The sequence below is a fragment of the Photinus pyralis genome, unplaced genomic scaffold (genome assembly GCF_008802855.1).
Source record: "Photinus pyralis isolate 1611_PpyrPB1 unplaced genomic scaffold, Ppyr1.3 Ppyr1.4_LG6, whole genome shotgun sequence".
NCBI classification, from domain to species: domain Eukaryota; kingdom Metazoa; phylum Arthropoda; class Insecta; order Coleoptera; family Lampyridae; genus Photinus; species Photinus pyralis.
The window spans coordinates 10,066,621-10,087,791 of record NW_022170663.1 but is presented as its reverse complement, the minus strand read 5'-3'; the positions used below and the strand labels follow the sequence as shown (position 1 = coordinate 10,087,791).

At 37.0% G+C, this 21,171-nt stretch overlaps 1 protein-coding gene across 5 annotated transcripts in view; it reads left to right on the top strand.

Annotated features, from left to right (window-relative positions):
- LOC116173317 (regulating synaptic membrane exocytosis protein 1) overlaps positions 1 to 21,171 on the top strand; it is a 159,843-nt gene that overhangs the window by 118,841 nt on the left and 19,831 nt on the right. For all 5 annotated transcript variants that reach the window (XM_031490699.1, XM_031490697.1, XM_031490698.1 and 2 more), the window contains 5 exons: positions 9,384 to 9,874; positions 9,924 to 10,339; positions 10,391 to 10,593; positions 10,641 to 10,967; positions 18,471 to 18,526. In XM_031490699.1, the coding sequence (XP_031346559.1) occupies positions 9,384 to 9,874; positions 9,924 to 10,339; positions 10,391 to 10,593; positions 10,641 to 10,967; positions 18,471 to 18,526 (1,493 nt within the window). The remainder of the gene's footprint in view (positions 1 to 9,383; positions 9,875 to 9,923; positions 10,340 to 10,390; positions 10,594 to 10,640; positions 10,968 to 18,470; positions 18,527 to 21,171) is intronic.

Below are 21,171 nucleotides of genomic sequence, written 5' to 3'. Positions count from 1 at the left end.
AAGTCGGATGGCATACCCGAAAACATATTCAAAAACGTGCCACCCTTATTCTTTGTAACTTTTATGGTTGCCGAGAAAGAAATTAAAGAAGAAATCCAAATTTCACCACAAAACCGGGACCCTGGCCGGAACTTAGGGCGCTGGAATTTTTGGGGCGCAAAAAAAGGAGCGAGCAAAACATTATCTGAAAAATCAAAAATGCTCATTAAAGATCAACGACATTTAACCCTTTAACGTAGATCCCTAGTGATGTGGGTGGTTTCTTCAAATCATTTATTGTTTCTCGATTTGTTTTAAACACTCTAATTTTTGCAAACCCCCAAAAGAAAGAAAATCGAGTGGTATAAGACCGGGAATGGGTTTCAGGTGAAACATGGACAAAAGCTGCAATATTTAAATTAAAACTTGGGGGTATTACCACCCAACAAAACTCCCTAATGGATGAAAGTTCTAAACCATCTAAAATGCAATTTTTATGATCCGTTGTCTCACCCTTTTTCGATTCTGAAATTTTCAGATTTTTCTTATAGATCGGTCCCGGAAACCCTGTATAACTACGTACTTATATATTATACTCGTACTGTCTGAAGAGTGAGTATAAGAATTTCTCTGCATTTTTTTTAAAAGGTGAAAAGTTTATGTAGCGAAAATTTTAGAAATTCCGATAGACATCGAGGCGCCATAAAAGATTAGTCATCGACGATATGAAACGAAAGCGGATGTGACCGTTTGTATTTACGGTGGTAACAATGCGACGCATTCTCTCCGGGAAATATGACGTGTTTTGTTCGAGAACATTCTAGAACACTCCTTTGGTGGTGTTCAAAAACATTCGAGAAACAGGGGTGTATGCTATATAAGCAATTCGAATTGTGTTTCAGTCAGTTCCAATTTCAATGCCAAAGTAGTAAATAGTTCGCACTGTTATAAATTGCGTATATTTAAGTGATAAATAATATTTTAACTGTTATAACACAATTCATTTCAAGACTGTCATAAATTTATTGTAAATTAATTGTAAATAAATAACTCACGTAATTAAATTTACGTTACAGTACGCTTTCTTTTCTATGTCAATGTATTTATTTTATTTTGTCTTGATAATTTTTTAAAATTTGGTTTATTATTGACTACTAAAAAATATTAAAAATAATAAATAAAAATAAATTTTGCAATTGTTCTGGGATGTGATTTAAATTAGAGGAGAAGAGCGAAAGAATGCGATACGCCTACACAAGGCCGCGCTTGATCGATAGAAGAAGTCATTGTTTTAATATCGTGCCTGTAAATGCAGTAAATAATTGATACTATTGTGGTAAAAACATTGACTCTGTCGACTTATCCTGCGGACAAAGGTGAGCATTTAAAATTTATACAGGCGGTGTCTATCTAGTGTAGAGAATCTTTCATTGTTTCATCTAATCTACACCTAGCTAAATGGTTTGCCACAACCAAATGGATTCATATTTTCAGTCGCCTATAACCAAGATTGTTTTTAGCTGGGGACTTTCACAAATGATTGCAGGTTTTCCATAACGATCATTACCTAACCCTACTACGTCGGTTTCGCAAATATGTGTTTGAAAGGTCGCGTTTTTGCAAACTCACGTACAAATTGCGAACGTTTCGCAGATATTCCAAAATTATTATAAAATACGAGATCGACCGGAAAGGCGAACAATTCCAATACATCTCTAAACAAAAATAAACGATCGCCTTCGGCCGGCTTGAAATGTGAATGAACTTCCGATCATTAGATTAACGATGTGAGAACGACGAAATTAAACTGGAACTTTGAGAGGTTTCGAAAATGAGTCACTACCGAGGGCGATGCGTTGTATAAGGAAAACGACCGGCAATTTTCACAAATCAAAATTCCTTTAATAACTTGAAACCCGTTCCGCGAAATGTTTTTTTTTTCTTCTGATATTCTCATGAAGAAGCCATTTATGGAACACAATGCTTTTCTCTAAAGAATTGGAATACTGATTTTTTCCTCTCGCAGTCATCTCTACAATTGCCAAGAAATTATTGTTTCATAAAAAATTGCTGTTTCGGGTGTAGAAATAGCTATATTAAAGTACAAGGTCATTTGACGAAAGATTGTCGCACGAAGGTTATTTGCCGCCATAAAGCCGCGTAGCGGCAATGCCGGCAAGCCGAGTTTTGCGACAAGGTAGACAAATGACACGTGTGCTTTTATACTTTTTTTTCTATTTTCGACTTTTATTTTAAATTAATAAATTATACAAATTATAAATATTGCCTTGTAGGCGTTGTTTAGGAATTGTTTAAACTATCATTCACGTGTATGTTTGGTTATAGACACATTCATTTATTTTCACGTTGGCTAACCTGATTCCTTATTTTCAAACTTCAAACTTTTTAATTATTTGGTCATAATTCATTTCTGCCGGAAGTATGATGAATACGGATGACAAACACGTCTCTTGTACCCTCCTCACCAGAGATCCAAGAGATTGCCAATGAAGCGACGTTTAATTTACTGCCCTGTAAAATCGAAAGTACAAGTACGAGGGGAGTACAAAATTTTGGAAAACTGGCTGGCCGAGAAGGGAGTTCAAAAGTAAGCAAGAATGGTATTACTGGCTGGCATATTATTTACTACGCTAAGTAAAATTAAAAAAGTTTTACTTCTTTGGAGTATACATTCAAAATTAATCGGAATTTAATACAAGATCGGCCAAGTTCCTCGTTACGTTATTTACACTTTACAGGTTAGGTGTAGTTTGATTTGACGGCATACCGTTTGACAGTAAAAAAGCGAGTGGGTACCAATCCAACAAAATAAAAAAATAATGCGTTTCTATTTCTATCTAGCATCATTTCTGTCTAGGAAACGCACGCAAACTGGGCCAATCAAAGTACGGTTTGGTATTTGTTTCCACATCGTAAATTAGCAAAAAAATAGTTTTCGTGACCCTTCCACACCTCTGTTTTCTATTTTTAGTTGACATGATTTTAAAATGAGAGCATGAATTAAAGTCTCATTTAGAGCCGTGCTGCTTGCTTGGAATAAATAACCAAAGTTTGAGTATTATGAAAGCTAACAACCCCCCCTCCCCCCATTTTTGTCTAACGATACGAATGTGACTCGAAGAGGCTATGCTTGATTATACCTACTTCCGATCGCAAATATGTCGTACTGATGTAATTACGTTATCCATATATCTACGTATACATTCAGTGTCATGAATGCAGCAGGAAATCCAAATTCGATAACAAAAGCATTAGCTTGAATCAGGGTGAAGCTCGGGGTGAAGTATTACATTACCTTCATATAATAAATCTAGGGCTTCTTACACGCCCAAAATGAAATAAAACTTTACCAATTTATATTGGGACTACAATGTCAAGTAAATCATAAAAGATACACCTACCGCAAAGTTTTAGTTAAGTTGGACAGCGACATCTTCCATCCGAGTTACCAATGTTGTTATTTATCTAATTCATGGACTCAGATCAGACGGACTTACAATAAGAAAAAGATTGAGAATTTTTACTTATGCACTAACTATAATCCAAAACAGATTTTCTTGTGCAGCGGGATTCGGAAAGCTTTTAAGTAACTTTTTTGCATGATTACCCTGAAGTTCTGATTAAAGCTCTAATCTTTCTGGAGAGTCCCTCAATAATTTTGAAACATAATCGAATTCTGTGACGAGATTTTTAATGTTTAAAATATAGAAGAGAACATGTTTTGGTAGAAATTTGAAGTTGCTACAGTTCCGGGCCATCCTACATAACCATTAATATTATAAACTGTTGCTTTATTTATGACTGTGCGGGTTGGGGTGGGTGTCGTCTCTTCTGTGCAAAGTATTTGATATCCGAATCACAATAATTTAAACAGGTTGTGGTCCAGATCGATAGACTATAATGAAAATGTGTACCTTGTCGTTAGCACGTAGAGTTATAAAAGGGGCATGACAGGTATGGTAGTGTCAATCAAATTAAGTGGATTTTAAACGTACATCACGAATGCAACCCCTCGATGTTATGTACCGAGCGTGTTCCGCATTGGATAAAATATGCACCACTTTAAACAAACCTAGAGATTTGTAAGTCTGACAATTATTTATTAACGATGAGGCCTATTTTACCTCCGACCGAATTAATTGTCACACAGGGTCCGCAGACACATTTTTACGCAACCCATACGTATGTCGCAGCATCCCTGATCGTAATTTTAGCAAACGATTATCTACTAATTAAGTTACATTCTATACATCTGATCACTTTGCGCAAGAATTGGGCCCGAGTAAAACCATAAAGTCACGGCTCCTTTAACTCAACAATTACGTGATGATATAAGGGTTCGCGAAGTTAATTTTGCAAACTCCCCACAGCATTAATTCGTTATGAGTCCTCTAATGGACGGCGATAAATACATTTACGTCGATTAATTTGTTATTGTCCTCTTGCATAATCCCTTCGTTACATTGAAATTACTATGTAATGGTGATAGCTATGAGTATAAAAGGATTAGCCTTCAGTTTTATTCGAGTTCGATGTCCATTTTTCTCCAAGTTACCGTCATCGAAACGTTCAGGTAATAATGATAATCAGCCCTTTGATGTATCATACTAACGTTAAACTTAACGCTTAAGTTATCTGTAATTTGGCCTACACTAAATAACGCAAAATAACGTTTTTTTGGCAATTAGCCTGCACGTTAAGTTTGACGTTTCTGATCCATCACAGGGCGATTAATAACTTATTGGTGTGATAACAATAAAGCTTTACAAAACTGAAAAAAATATAAACGCACCTAGAACAAGGCTACAAAACGTCATTACCATTTACCTTTTTCTGTCTCCTGTCATCTCTGTTGCCAAATTTCCATTGTTTTTGTTCTCTCTTTATTCGGATCCGTTCCTTCGTAGATAGTTAGATACAGCACCTCTCTTAAGCTACGAGATCCCAAGGGATGCTGCCGGTCATCACGGGGAACGTATCAGCGCTCGTTGAACTGTACCCGCTTACAATCTGGAGACATACTCTCAGTTGCACCGCCAGGAGCTTTTGTCTGAACAAAGACATCTTCATGGTTTCCTACCATACCGAGTGACAATGACAACGCTCTATTGCGCTCATGACTATCGAAGTTGCGTCTAGGTGTAGAAAAAAATCACCTTTTTGTCTAGATATTGATTACGTCACCCGCATTCCTTCTTCACGATAAGAAAACCGCCTCTGTTTTGTGAGCTGCTAATTTAAGTCTCTGTCCATCCACATAATATAAACATTTTTTAAAGCGTGCTCGGAATTTTTTTCGCAGCTTAAGCCGTTTTCCCGATTGTAATGAGAGCCAAATCATCGGTAAATTGCGCGCTCCGATTGGCATTTCAGGACCATATTACACAAAATGCTCCACAGGGTGGGGCCAAGCACCGATCCCTGCCGAACTCCACACATAATCTTCCCTCTTCGTCACATTTTGGGCATCTATTTTTGACTGTGCGTTCATGGGTACACATTCCTTCCAATGAGCCCCCAGAATGTTTGACATTTTTTTACTTCCGCCCTTTTTGCATGTTACACTTCGTGATTCCAACCTCATAACCTTAGTATGATGTCGAAGTGGTTTTCCCACTCCTTTGATATTCTGAGTGTATCGGATCTCTGTCCGCTTTTGGCTACCCTAATTTTTGACAAATCAACTTTATCAACTTCCTCTTTCCCCAGGACCTCCACGGCTCTCCTAATCTCTTCTGCTTTCGTTATCCGGTTAATATCTCGTATCTAGTAAGTGGCCCTTTTTTCCCTTATCCCCCACTGATCCGTTGCAACCCCTTTGGCTTTGTCTATGATTATTTTTAGCTGATCGTCTCGGGTGTTGTGGGTCGCCCGCAGTAGCGTTTTCTCTTTGCCCTCCAGTGCTTTACGCCTGTCGCCTCCTTTATTTCCTTTAAGGTAGATATTGTGAGTCCCTCTAATGATGTCTGTTTTTTGTATGTATTCCGTTTATTAGATCTATAATTTTTTTATTAATTGCCGTTCGATTTATCCTTTCTTGTACTTCCTGAAATAAGTCAACGCGTTCAAGGTTTAAGAAACTGTAAGATCATCCAAGGACTTGGTGTCTAAGGTCCTTTATGTATCACTAATTGTTTCACCTTAAAGGTGTGGTATTTAGAGCCTGCCACAGTTCTTCGCGCAGCTAAAAATCAACAATGTGTAAGCAGTCTTAGCCTTTACATAGTCTTTAAGGGTCTAAATAGCTTCTAAGGGGTTGCAAAAGCCTTAAAGAGTTTATAAAAGTCCCCTAAATTACTTCTTAGGGCCTTGGAAAAGACTGGACGGTTATGGAGACTCTTAAAGCTTTTTATCCGTCGTTAAGGGTTGGTAATAGTCTCAAAGAAAGTTTATGAGACCTTAGGATTTCTCAATACTATTGTTTTTTTAGTGTTTCCACGAATTTCCAATGACGTTCAATTGTTTTTAGTCAAGTACTTTATAATAGTCAGACTTACTTTTCAAATATTAAGGGATTTTGAAATCTTTAGGAGCTTTTAGAGTGTGTAAAGCAATTTTCTGTTTTTAAGGTCTCTCTTGTCTTGAGTTTTGAGGTTTGAGTCTTAAGTTTTGAGGTTTGGACTTTGAGTCTCGAGTTTGATTCTTCAGTTTTGAATAAGTATTGAGTTTTTAAACTTGAATTTCAAGTTTTACGTTACGAGTCTTGAGTCTTGAGCATTGAGTTTTTGGATAATACTCCACGCGCCCACGTTGGGTGGCAAAAGTCCTATCAGTGCATGTGTATCGCTGCTGTGCTAATCCTACTGGTGTGATAAAGCTGTAGTTATGTGCCGGTCACTCACCTTAGGGTAAGGGCTCAGTTCCGGTATACCCACGGTTATACCTTATCTGCTCTACCAGCCCCAATAGTCACAATAAAAGCACATGAGGACAACAACTCTTCACGTGACTGTATCACACTTTTCGCTTTCAACTACCCCTACCTCTCCCCTCCTCCTGCAATAAACTTTGAAGCAGCTGACTATATCTGCCTAATAGACTTGTTTCGTAGCAGTACGATTATCACAGAGCCTCCAATTACAAAAAACTAGTGGAAAAGTATTGCTTCAACAAGGAAAAATGCATTTCCTAATTTCCGTGTCACACATAAATCGTGGAAAGGTGCGTAAAACTAGTGACTGAAGCATCTTCCAAAGTTGTGAACACTAGAGAAAAGTAAGAGCAATGTTGCCTTCGTTTGAGAACAAAAGTCAATATTTAGCTTTTTTGAGGAGGAAAACTAATGAGTAACTTAGTAAGTGTATGTGCAATATCGTGGCGGGAGGGTGGACTACTACTACTACTATGCGGCCACCTCCTCGTCGTGAGTTCTATGTTAATTTGGAACTCAACACAATTTAATAGTTTTATCTGAATAGTTTCAAATTAAGCGAAGAGCTGCAGATAAATGCATTTTTACATTTTTAACCCCCCGGGGCCGAGGCTAGAAATTGAAATACATTAACCAAATTTTCTGTGAGTCAATAGTGAAGTCATACCTATCAGTTTTCTGATGTGGGCGTGACACAATATTTTTTAAATTTTGAAAAAACAGGTTATTAGTCTACTCTTCTTGCAACTTTTTTTTACAAGAAGATTTAAAAAAATTTGCCTTTTTCGTCGCGCCCCACTGTTCATTAATTATTATCTTCAACGCACTGTATACTGCTGGCATAACTTAAACAGTTTTCTTATAGATGGGTAACACCTTATTTTATGAAAAGGACTGAGAATTTCAAATAAACAGATATTTAATACTAAAAACAATACTCGAATAATATAGAACCGATAATGCAGTTAACTGTATAGAGGTTTATAGAAAATGTTTGGTGTTAAAACAAAATTTAAAGTCTCCTCAATGGACATAGGTACGGAATTGAAAAATTCCCAACTCGTTCATAGGTGGAACTTGGCTCTCCGCGATTGTGACATACCATAATTTGCTATAGTCATCACGCTTTTCTATACACGCATGGTTTCTAAAGAACCTTCGGCCATCCTTGGTTGCAAATAAGGGTGTAGACACCGAGATTATGTCAGGTTTCCATATTTTCTGATGCTCCAGTGCAGATAGGGAAGTTTGATCCGTCTACTGAGCCGTATAAGTAACAATCCGATTAGTAATTATTTTAAGCCTAACCTTCTCAGTCTATCATTAGGGTAAATGTATGAAATTATGCGATTGTGGAAGTAACACTATTTCTTCATGAATGAACTAATTTAGTTTGTGTCCATGATTGAATTCTCACGTAGGAAATTACCTCACGTAATTTAAACTTGTTCGAAGTTACTGTAACTCAATTTCGTCGATGAGTTTCATTACCGAGCCGTATTGTTTATCAATTCAGTCTCAAAATTTTATCAATTCAGTCTCAAAATTTTACAATGTGTAAAACCCAATTCCCTTTAAATTGCAGAAGATTCGACATCTATACCTTGTCATGTGCGGAAAAATGAAATAAGTTAGTAGTTTCCGTTACTAGGTCGTTTTTAGATATATAGCAGGAAAGACTGGATCATTTTCTTTCGAAAAGCAATATAGGGGTAAGCGTGCAGAAACGCTTTTTATATCGAAATGTCGAAACATCTTACTTAATTTAAGAGTAAGTTATTGAAATAAACGGTTTTAGAACACATTTTCTTTAGCACGACTTATAAACAAAGTTGTTAAAATTTATACCTACCTATATAAAATTATGGTCCTTTTATTTTATTGTTTCTGATTTTATAGAGTGGATAATAATTTCACATCATCGAATATCCATTGTTTTGCGTGAAGAGGGCGTCAACGTATTGATTGTAAATTTTTGGCCTTTGAAGACGGAACTCCTAATTGGTCTCTTTTTTGCACTGTGCGTTATGCATTGGAAGCGAGATAGAAAGTCGGTGGAACGTGGGGTAAAGAATGATCTTAATTAATCTTCATAAGAAGGCCTGTTAAGTTTATAAAAGAAGACCATTACCTGTTATTATGACTATTCTGGTATGTTCCATTGCTCTCCTGTTAACGTTAGGGAATGCCCTCCAAGCAATCACGTTGTTGAGTGCTCCATTTTGTCAAATATATCGCAGTATCTCGTGCAAATATGGCATGTTTTAACATTTTACTTATTTTATTATACCCACAAAAATGCCTTCGTGTTAATGATCACAAAACAAAGCGGCAAATGGTGTATGAGAAACGTATTATTTTTGTCGAGATTTTAATAAAGATATTATGGTGTGAACACCCCTTCTATCGCGTGTAATTTCAGTATCCGGTTTTAGCAAAAAATTATGAGATTTATTACACTCTAAATCAACAAGTGTTAAATTTTCAGTTAACCGTTATTTTTTTGTTCCAGTAACAAAAATATCTCCACGTCCCACAGTTAATCAAGAACCGGAACCGCCCCCTCCATCGGCCGAAGAAAAACCGCCAACACCGGCAACGACGGAACCGGCAAAACCACCGAGCCGTATGGGTGCATGTAGAGTTTGTTTAAAAGCATTTAAACCCGACGAATTTAATAGAACGTGTTCCGAATGTACGCAGCGGGTGTGCGAAGACTGCGCCAGTTACAGCAAGAAACCGGACGACGAAGAACCGGACGATTGGAAATGCAGCGTATGCAGGAGAAAGTTACAGTCCCGACCGCAAATAGCGCAAGACTCGACAGAAAGTTTGCTAGATATACCCGTACAGGAATTGCAACGTAGACATTCAGAGGCACGACTAGGCGGCGGAGGTGGATTATCGGCCACCTTATCCGGTGGAGGTTTAGCTCCGCCGCGTAGTCCAGAGTTACGTCGACATTCCGACGTTTCCCCGGCATCGCTCAAGGAGCTGGAAAAGGTATTAGAACTTCAAAGCGATTTGTACCAACTCCTTCTTTTACTTTCAGCTAAAGGGCGGTAACAACAAAGGAGCGACGGAGCAAGATTGGAGCAGAGGAAATCGTGGTGCTAGAAGTGCTGTAAATTCTAGATCGAATAGTCCGCCTAGAGAAGCCACTCGTTCCCGTAGAGCATCGAGAGTTACAAGGCAACACAGTTATGGAGAAGATGTAAAGCCGACAGCCAAAAAAGAATCTGAAGACGCGGGATTAAGTCTACCGACTCCAATGCCCAGACGTGCGTCTGCATACGATGTATTTTCGGCACCTGGAGCAAACAACGTACCCTCACCCGCGCTGGGACGGAAAGCGTCATTTCGAGCGATAGTGCCCGATCCGGTCAGTCCCCAAAGTCCCGACGTCGGACCGACATCTCTAGTAACTCCGGAAGAAGATAGACGGATGAGAAGGAGAGGATCCCAATTGTGAGTACTTGTTCGGGCGGGACCTTCATTTTAAGCTCTTCGTCTTCGCAGGCCGGAGATTTCGGGTTTGCGGCCGTTAGTAACCCCACGCCCGACCCCTGCTTTAGAAGATCTCGAGGCTATACCAAGGCGGCAAGCTTCGATAGACGCCGAAGCGATCCGAATCGTCATACACGACGTTGATTCAACGCCAGGACCCGCTGCGCAGAAAAGAGTGATCCTGCGACGCGATCCTACGGACAAGGCTCACAGGAGTAAGTCCTGCCGTGCTAGGATTGTAGGTCGCTAACGCCTGTTTCAGCACGAGGTTTCGGCATGCGCGTCGTAGGTGGCAAAACCGGATTGGATGGTAGATTATTCGCCTACATTGTATGGACCGTACCCGGTGGACCTGCGGAAAAGGGCGGATTGCAACAGGGCGACCGTGTATTGGAATGGGGAGGAATTTCGTTGATCGATCGTTCCTTCGAGGAAGTCTGTGCCATAATGGATAGAACTGGTGATATGGTCGAATTACTCGTCGAACACGCGTCGGACTTACGAATGTGCGATATTTTGGACGATCCCATTCCCCCAAATGTAAATATGGCAAGAAAGCTATCCGATGTGGGATCAGGATTGTACGTAGGTAAGTATAAAACGGCGATATCAATTCAATGTAATACTAATGTTTTACCATTTTGTTATGAACAAATAATAACGAACTATAGATTGGGACAGAAACTGTCAAAATTGTTAAATTGGCCTGTATGACCAGTTGTGGGAAAAAGTGTACCCAAAATTCTGTGACATTACCAAATACGACGTTAAAAACCAGTTACTTTTGAGATTACTGACAGAGACCTGAGACAGTGCCGAAACACTGTGAATTTTGGGATATTTTTGAATAGCGTGGGTATACGTGGGTCACAGTCTTGGTAAGGGAAAACCGTACGAATATTTTTATTAGGATTGTCTTTTTATGGGAATATATGGACAACAATTTGGCCCAATTAAGTGATTAAATATTTATTTAATGCTAAAAAGAGGAAAAGTTCGCGGTGCGGAATACGTTTTACTTCGACAAATATAAAGAGGTTTAATTCTCGTTCATTGAACAATGAAAAAGGAATGAAAACGGATTACTTCTTAATAGAGCAGCGGAGAAGACGAGTGTCATTCCCATGTATGCTTTACAGTGGCTTTACAACTCACAGGATTAGCTTCGACAATGAGCACCCCTTCACTGAGCTAAAAGTGTAATACTAATACGGATTTGCTACCGTGACATCCTATTTCACATTTTAAGGAAGTAATTTCATTCGTATCCGAAAATCAATACGGGAACAAAGCAAATTTCCGTTTGTAAATTTAGTACTTTGTATATGACTTGAAGTTGCATAAAAATCTCTTGTCACATAAGAGAATTTTATTTAGTTTTGAAATAATTTCAAATTCTTAGTTAAATATTTATTTATTGAACCCATAGAATAATCCTAGGAATAAAACAAAAGAGAATTTAAAGGAAACATTTCACACAAAGAAACCAAATTAAAAATATTATACATCCAACCCTACAAATTGGCATATCCCACAAACGAGAGTAGAAATTATCCCCTTCCGGTGAAGGAGGAGGATGCTGGTCAAAGGTCATGACCCTGTGTACGTGTTAACGCGCAGAAAGATAGCCGAATACTAACCAGCAATAGAAACGATCACTTTTACAGCGTGTTAGAAACGCGGGTTTTTCAAAACGTATGACGAAAACATTTAATCTTGCAATCAAAATGGCCTTCAGATACCTATAACCTTGTAAATTATTCAAGCGCATTCGGTGACCTTGGTTAAGGGGGATTTCCCGGTTACATAACTAAGGACTGACCGTGTTTTATGGTGCAAGGTCGTGCTAGGGAATTTTCCTTGCGTTTTTGAGTTTAATTTTATACGGTTCAGGCTATCGCAAAATACACACTATCTTATGCCGTAACTAGGAAAATCCCAAGGGCACGACACGAAAAAGCTGGGAAGACAAGGTGCCTCACCGTGGGGGAATAAGGTGTCGGTATTCTACTAACGAATTAATGAAGTAAATAATGTGAACCATTTCTCCAGAAGGTAGTTGTCGCTCTCAAACTCTATAGAAAAACAAAGCATCTCAGATCTATTTGAAAACAATTTTATCTGATAGTGGAGTGTTGAAAACTTGCGATCAGATTGACGATAGAAAAAATGCACAGAAATAAATTTTTCAGAGTGTTTCTGAAAAACTGCTTAAGAAGTGGATAAGAAATCAATAATGTATTACCTAATTGGCATTGACGTACAGTTTTCATGTCTGGGATGTACGTGAACTCAACTAGCTCAACTCTACAAAAAAATTCTGCCCGTTTCCTTTAAATAATCTAGTGTTCCTTTTAAAGGTTTGACACATCGACAGCTATAATCCAACGAAGCTTTGTTTTCAAACTTTATTTTAGAGAATATTTCACTAATTTCACTCGCAATACGTGCAGAAGTTTTTAATTTAATAAAACAAGTTGTGAAAACAAATAAAACCGGATTTGGTTCCGGTTGACTTTCCATTGCTAAAGAAAAATCCTCGAGGTCGCCGATGATGGTCTTAAGGTACTTTTTGAGAGACAAAGGTAAACATCATACCGGTACCTAGGTAAGACAATACTGATTAAAGCCAGGTTGAAACGGGCAGAGCTGGGCAGTATTCGATTTTGTAAATACTTTTTAGTATTCAAATCCTTTAAAGTATTCAAATACTTTGTAATTAAATACTTTTATGGAAGCAGTATTTGTATTTGTAACTCAAATACTTTCACAAATATTTAGTATTCGAATACTTGGCAAAGTATTTGGACACTTCGTAAAGTATTCGAATACTTCGCAAGGTATTTGAATACTTAACCTTCCCTTTTTACCAAAAATCGACTACTCCTAAATTTCTCGGGAAAACGCTTTTTCTTATTAATTTTGGTGCGTAGAATCCAAAACGATTCGTACTTTTTCGATTAGCCCTCTCAATAAAAAGTTATGGACAAAAAACCAATTTCGAAAAAAAATTCAAAGGGCTCTAACTTTTGAACTAGTAGCCCAATCTTGGAACTGTTTAAAATTATGGATTCTACAGGCCACATTCTATAAGAAAATTTATTTTCCGGGTCGATCTGAGACATTTTTTTTTCGGGCATCAAAAAAAGGCAGTGTATTAACCTTCCTTTTTTACCAAGAATTGACTGCATCAAAATTTCTCGGGAAAACACTTTTTCTTATTAATTTTGGTGCGTAGAATCCAAAACATTTCGTACTTTTTCGATCAGACTTCTCAATCAAAAGTTATAGACTAGAAACCAATTTCGAAAGAAAATTCAAAGGGCTGGAACTTTTGAACTAGTGGTCCAATCTTGGAACTGTTTGAAATTATGGATTCTACAGGCCACATTCTATAAGAAAATTTTTTTTCCGGGTCGATCTGAGACAATTTTTTTGTCGGGCCTCTAAAAAAGGCAGTGTATTACCTTCCTTTTTTACCAAAAATTGACTGCACCAAAATTTCTCGGGAAAACACTTTTTCTTATTAATTTTGGTGCGTAGAATCCAAAACAATTCGTACTTTTTCGAGCAGACTTCTCAATCAAAAGTTATAGACTAGAAACCAATTTCGAAAGAAAATTCAAAGGGCTGTAACTTTTGAACTAGTAGCCCAATCTTGGAACTGTTTGAAATTATGGATTCTACGGGCCAAATTCTATAAGAAAATGTTTTCCCGGTCGATCTCAGACAATTTTTTTTCCGGCCTCAAAAAAAGGCAGTACTTTTAAGTTATTCAAATATTTGAGAACAATTTAGAAATGTTTAGGGAAAGTTTCCATGGTCACAAAATCAAATATAAAAATCCGATACAACTGAATACCGAACGATCCTGGAGTGAAACTTTTTGACTCGATAGTCTACGTAACTTAAAAACAATAGGGACATTTCTTATATCCTCAAGACCATGTGTACCAATTTTCAAAGCGATCGCACGTTTCTAAACAAACTATCATGCACACGGACAAACGGATTGCCAAAAATGGATCTGTTCCAAAATCGCTAGGAGAAAGGCGTACGTATAATGTGCACGGCGCTTTGAAAACTGGTACACGTATTCTTAAGGATATAACTGGTATAAGAAAGGTCCTGGTAGGTACCTGCTATACAGGGTGGTGACTTGCGTCGCGCATCATAGGGATTTCAATGTAAAATTCATAACATTCCATTATTGGCTCCCCAAATTATTTTAGAGCAAAAATGTATTAAGGTTTTTTATAGACAACAATTTTTTACGTCAATCAACCGCGTTAGTTTCCAATTTTTTACATAATGAAGACAGAAAATTGGGAAAATAACCCCCGCATCTTTTTCAATAATCTGTGATGCCAAGGAATTTTATAATACAAAAACTACAATATCCGTCATGCCATGGAATGTCTGCTATAAAACAAATCAAATTCTATCAAAAAGTATTATATTTAGAACAGCGAATTCAACATAAAGAAATATCAAATTACTAAAAACGGTTTCATAATATAACAATTTACAATAAATGTTCGAATAAGTCACCATTAACTGCAAGACAGTAACCAAGTCGATCATAAAATCCATTTCGAACTGCTGCTAATTGATAACTGGACATCTTTTTGTTTTAGATAATTCCATCGCATCGCAGATTATTGAAAAAGATGCGGGTTTTATTTTTCCAATTTTCCGTCTTTATTATGTAAAAAATTGAAAACTAATACGGTTTATTGACGTAAAAATTTTTTTTCTGCAAAAAACCTTAATACATTTTTGCTCTAAAATAATTTGGGGAGCCAATAATCGCATGGTATGAATTTTACATTGAAATCCCTATGATGCGTGACGCAAGTAACCACCCTGTATAATAATATAATAATAATATCACGCTTTTACTCCCCGGCGTATTCTCCGTCTAAAATGTCCGATTTTTAGCTTTCAAGGGTCTGGACTCATGTTTTTGGGATCAAGGAAAGCACGAATGCAAGGGTCAAAAATGAGTCCGCTAGTAAACCACCGAGATTTCTCTTAGCGCTGAAGGATTAAGCATTAAATTTCGCGAAGCGAGCGTTTTTTCCGCTCCCGAGCGTTTTTCTCCCGCTCCCGAACTTCTTTTTCCGCTCCCGAGCGTTTTTTCCGCACACTTTTAGGAGTGCTTGTAACTCGTCGCTCGCGCGAGCGGTCTTTTAGAACGCTCGACCCAGATGTGGTTTTTAGTATAGAAAAGGTGGTTGCACCTTTTGTAAGGCGCGTGTGTAGTCGAGGAGTAGTCGACTTTCGGCGCCCAAAAGTTTCTTAGAGCCCGAATCACGGTTTCTCTTTCTCGTGTCGCCAATAGAAGCTTCCAAAAATGGAGTCCTATTTTGTGGAGGGTCTTTAGCGAAATCAACCAAAATGCGATGTGAGGGTGAACGGGACGTCGAATGTCGGTCAGAAGTGGGTAGCGAGGCTGACAAGATCTTATTGATGGTGGAATGAAAACTGTATAATAAAATACTGATCTGCCACACAAAATTAATTTTAAATTAAAGTATTTGTATAAAAATGTTGTATTGTCAAAATATGCCCTTTCGATTCTTTATCTCATGCAATAGTAAGAGTTCTCCACATTTAACCGCATCAGCTGCAACAGTAGAAAGTGATTTCAATGGTAGTTGGGAAAATGTCGCTACTCTACTTCGGAAATTGCCCCAAGGATGTCCTAGTGTAACAATGGAAACAAGATGTACTAGACCCGAATGTAAAATACATGATACCAGAGAAGAAATGGTAGTTTTGGAAAGCAATATGAATATTCTCTTAAAAGAAGGTTTTGTTGCACTGCAAAAATCGCACTGCAAAAATCGATATTAAATTCTTGGGAAAAATTACATTCTTTCCGGAATCGTTGCCTACCTACCAGGTCATTACGTAGCATTCACAAGACGTACCAAAAAACGGACAATGGGAAGTCTTCAACGATTTGCCCAACGGAAGACCTATAGTTGGCGAGCAATTAGGCAAGTATCGGTAAGAAGAGCATCCATCCTAGCCTCATATTGCGTGTTTTGTTAGTTTACATTGTTTGACGTTGTGTAAACTCACTCATTATGTTTATTGTGGATTATTTGCCTCTATTAGGTAGCGAAGGCTCTACCCTGAGTTTCAATTTGTAATTATGATGCCCGTACATCCATCTATCAACCATCTAGAAATGGAGATATACTCAATTTTCCTTGGTGACAAAATAAGGAGCGTTTGTACAAAACGTGTCGAAATCTATGTGTTGGTTAGGGGCGAGAGGGTCTACATATGACGTCAAAAAAAAGCTTACGATAATTATACATTTTTATTGGATACTGTAGATCAACTCATTACTCATACACTCAACAATTAGCTAAGTGTAAACAATATCTTGTAAATGAGTGCCATGTCTTACCTAGCAAGCTCTAATTGCAAATGACTTTTGATGGACGGATATATCAACAACTCTCTAATAAATTGGTCGATTAATCAATTATTTAAGGGAAAACAAACGACGATTTTATGAAAACTTATAGAAAATAACACCATTCAATCGAAAATGGTGTTTAAACTAACAATTCAACTAATTGCCAGTGAAGTGTGAAGTATTCCCGGACAAATTAAAAATTTTTTTTTACAAGAAATAAGGCAAAACAAACGACGGTTTAATCAAAACTTACAGAAACTAACGAATCTTTATCCAAAATTACCTCTGAACTAACAATTCTAGCACATGTCGCGGAAAATATGAAGCACGCCCGGACAATTTTGATTTTGGGATAACATTAGTACCAAAGAGAAACTAACGTCATTCTTGCCAGAACTAATGAAAACCAACTAAAAACTAACAGGTACATTGTAAATTGACACAATTGGTTCAACTTCCAGGAGCAACTTCACGGACCTATGCGCTTGTAGTTTGTTAAAAGATTCCAAAGCGTCACTGATAAAATGTAATTTTCTATTTTGCCGTTTTCTACGGTTTTGAAAAACGGAAAATTATAACTAATAGTATGAACAGATGCAGTATTTTTTTCTCTAAAAAAACGTATTTAGACTTTTGCTTTAAAATAATTAGGGGAGCTAGTAATTGACTATATAGAAATTACCATTGAAATCCCTATGCTGCGTCGCGCTAGGCTCAACCCGGTATACATTATACAGTCAAGTGACAACATATTTAAATAACCTAAATAGGAAAAATCAAGATTTCAGGAAGACTTACCGTAGAAGAAGCAAATGAAGCATACACTTAATTAAAGTATGTTACACATTTTGTTATGTCAGCCAGCGTATCGACACCCACAAAAGCTGCCACCTTGAAAACCTTGCATCTGGTGACCGTCGAAAAATCGCAGTTTTTCACTTCGGGCCTAAATTTTGACCCCTTCCATCGAAAAATCGTCGGTTCAGACCGTTGAACTGTAAAAATCGGGCATTTTAGACGGAGAATACGCCAGGGTAGTCCGGGATATTGGACGCCATCTCGAATATCTCCCTTCTGATCCATTTTAAGACTTGGCAATAGACATAATCAGATTCAGCGAGGTCGAAATAGGAGAAAACCACTTGTTACACAAAAAAAAGTAGCCCTGACTACCCGTTTCAACATGGCTTAAACCAGGAGGTAGGTACTTGGTTGATGTGAAGAAATCGGTGAAGAATCTCCAACACGGTCTTTTTGGTGATAATGATTTATTTAGAAGGTACTGCTCTTATTTTTTTTTCTTCAATATTTATGTACCTTATACGAAAGAGTACGTAGGTATACTCGTACTCTTTGCTTATACTTATAGCTCAGCTTTCATCATAACATCGACAATAGAGACCTACCTATCATATCTATATGTAATATATACATTTAAAACAATCATAGATATGCATTGTATTACTTACTCACCTGATATTAAAACCGGTTATCTGCTCTAAAAGCACGCTTTTTTAGTGAGGGACATGGTAGTGCTTTTTCTAACCAAAATTAATGGTACTACAATTTTGCACAAAATCCAAAAAGTGGCAGTTTTTAATTCAGAGGTTTGTAATAACAACATTTGTATCTTATGACGCTTTTCTTCTTTTTCAGACGCAGACGCAGGAGGGCCATCGTCACCGACAAGGAGAAAATTGCCAAAGACTCCGGTATAAAGATTTAGTTTTGTTAAATGTATTCCAGTATTGGTTAAACATTTAAGTTAGTTCTATGGAATACGTCGCATTCAGATCGTGTATGTAAAAGGGGATTTAATTATTGATTACTCACGGTCAAATCGCCTTGTACCTACATTAAGTATGCAAACAAATTTGTGGCTTCCCAACTAGATAGATGCATTAGAGCATTGAATAAAAATAGTGTTTTTATTCAATGATTAGAGTGAATAGTAATCTGAGCAGAATCTCTTTATTGTATATTTTTTACCTTTTCAATGAAAATTACAGTATATTTTGTATCTAAACTATCTATAATAATGTGATGATTGACCACTATTCAATCGCAATTCTTTTTTGATCACTTTACAAATGAGTAGGTGCATTGAGCAGAGACAGGGTTTGTAATGTTTTTATCAGCGTAATGCACGTCCATTTTATTGTAACTTTGAATACATATCATATTTAAAATCGGTGATACTATGGCTTTCATCATAACATCGACAATAGTGACCTATCTATCATATCTATATATACATCTAAAAAACAATCATAAAATGGCGAAAGTCACATAGACGTTAAGATCGATACATTGTTGATACTCATTTTAAATATATGAATTAAGTCTATATCTTGATTTGGGTTTACGTCAACTCTATTCACATATTTACCTCTTAACAGGAATAAGCAATTTTGGATGCTTCAAAGTAATTAAACAGAGGTGAGATTATGTTTCAAACCGGGACACGTCTCGCCAAATGTAAATAAATCAAAAGCTAATGAACATTCTCCGAAATAGGGTTGCATTAATTGTACATAATCTCGTCTTCCCTTTCGAACGCTTTTATATTTTTGAAATTACCAAAGTTCTAATGGATGTAATTTAATTAGGTTCATTGCAACGAATATTATAACCCTTATAGCTTTGTTAAAGGTATGTGTTGCAAAGGGACCATTAAGATTTCGTTTGAACAGGAAGACCACTTTTTTTGAGTCGTGTTTCATGTGACATTTCAAGTTCATGCAAGGTTACTACCCTGTAATAAATAAATTAAAAGTAATGATGCGAAGGGAAAAATTCGCTTTAATTTGGTGAGTTTGGAGTATTGGTTTCATAATTATAATGCTTGTGGAGAGTATAATAAATCCACAACGTCAAAGGCCCTTTCCATCGTATGCGTTAACTGATGGAGAATGTTTCATTCGCTGTGCGGTTGCCATTGTATAGTCGTACAGGTTTGTCTATTCAGAATATTGACAGAGCTACAAAGAGAAGGTACTTTTCAAGCGGTTATTCATCTTCACCCCTAACGAAGCCCAAATGATATATAAATCTTGATTCTACAACTCCTGGAATGGACGCGTTTTGCAATTAATTACGCTGGCATGGGTTTGATAGAAGTATCCCCCCCTCCTCCTCTCCTGAAAAATAAAGTTGACGTGTTTCGCGATTTTACAGCCTCAATATCAAATGACTTATTAAGAGTGGCTCTTGTAACAGTTTAGTTACATTTACAGGCGTTGAAAGCCACACTTGCATAAAATTTTTATCCTCTGATAACTAATAACAATTAATTTCTTGTAATGAAATAATTAATTCCACGGCTAGTTCAGTAATATGTAAACTTTTAATTACGCAGAAGGTTGCTTTTTTGTTTCCACTTCTAATTTGATGATTAAAATCTGATGCGCTGGTTTGATCACTCTGTAGATTGGATTGCTTGGATATATTAATGAAAATAAAATCGTTCCACTTTTATTTACATTTTCCGTGATTTAAAATATTAATATAATTCATTAATTTATTAAAATTTCAAACCCTATCTCGTGATCACGTTTTGAATCTAATTAATTATTGAGATTTTTTACTGTATGTAATTACCCCAACACCCGGTAGATCTTTTGATTCAAAAATCGAGTTTATACGCCTCGTAATGCTAAATAAAATTTTAACCCACACAAAGGAATGGTTTGGATGAACTTAAAATTCAACTACACAATTAATGAGAAAAAAAATTAAAATATTCAGTTCACTGTTCATTAACAAAAAATATACAAACAGGGAATAAACTCCCGTGGGTCGACCTCTTTAGGAATATTAAACTGACTGTTTTTATACAAAATTCCCAAAACGATCAACTCCTATTTTGACGCAATGCGAATAATTGACATTTATCTATGCGTCGAAATTTTCTCTAGATTATATTCAATTTTCTCCTTTTGAAAGGATGCTGGATGGTGGAACGTCTTCTACAATACAATCTCGAAATTTCATAGTTAAACTTTGTTTATTTACTGGAATTTTTCGCACTAGGAAAATCATCCTTATAACTTAGGGTTTAAACAGCCAGCAACAGCGTGGATTAATTGTCTTTAAATTTTGTACCGGTTACCGTTTTATTCAGAATCTATTACACAAGAGAGGTGCACAATTTTGATTAATAAACTTTTTTTTGTATCGTACGTAGCCAATCCACGTTTAACGCAATGGAACGTACTGTACTTTATCCACAATGCTTCCGTGGTAACAATTTATTTAAACACGATCCTATAGCGCCAATAATGCAACGAACCAAAACTTTTCGCGAACGTATGAAGAAAGTAACGTATTCACACCATATTAACGGTTGGATATATTC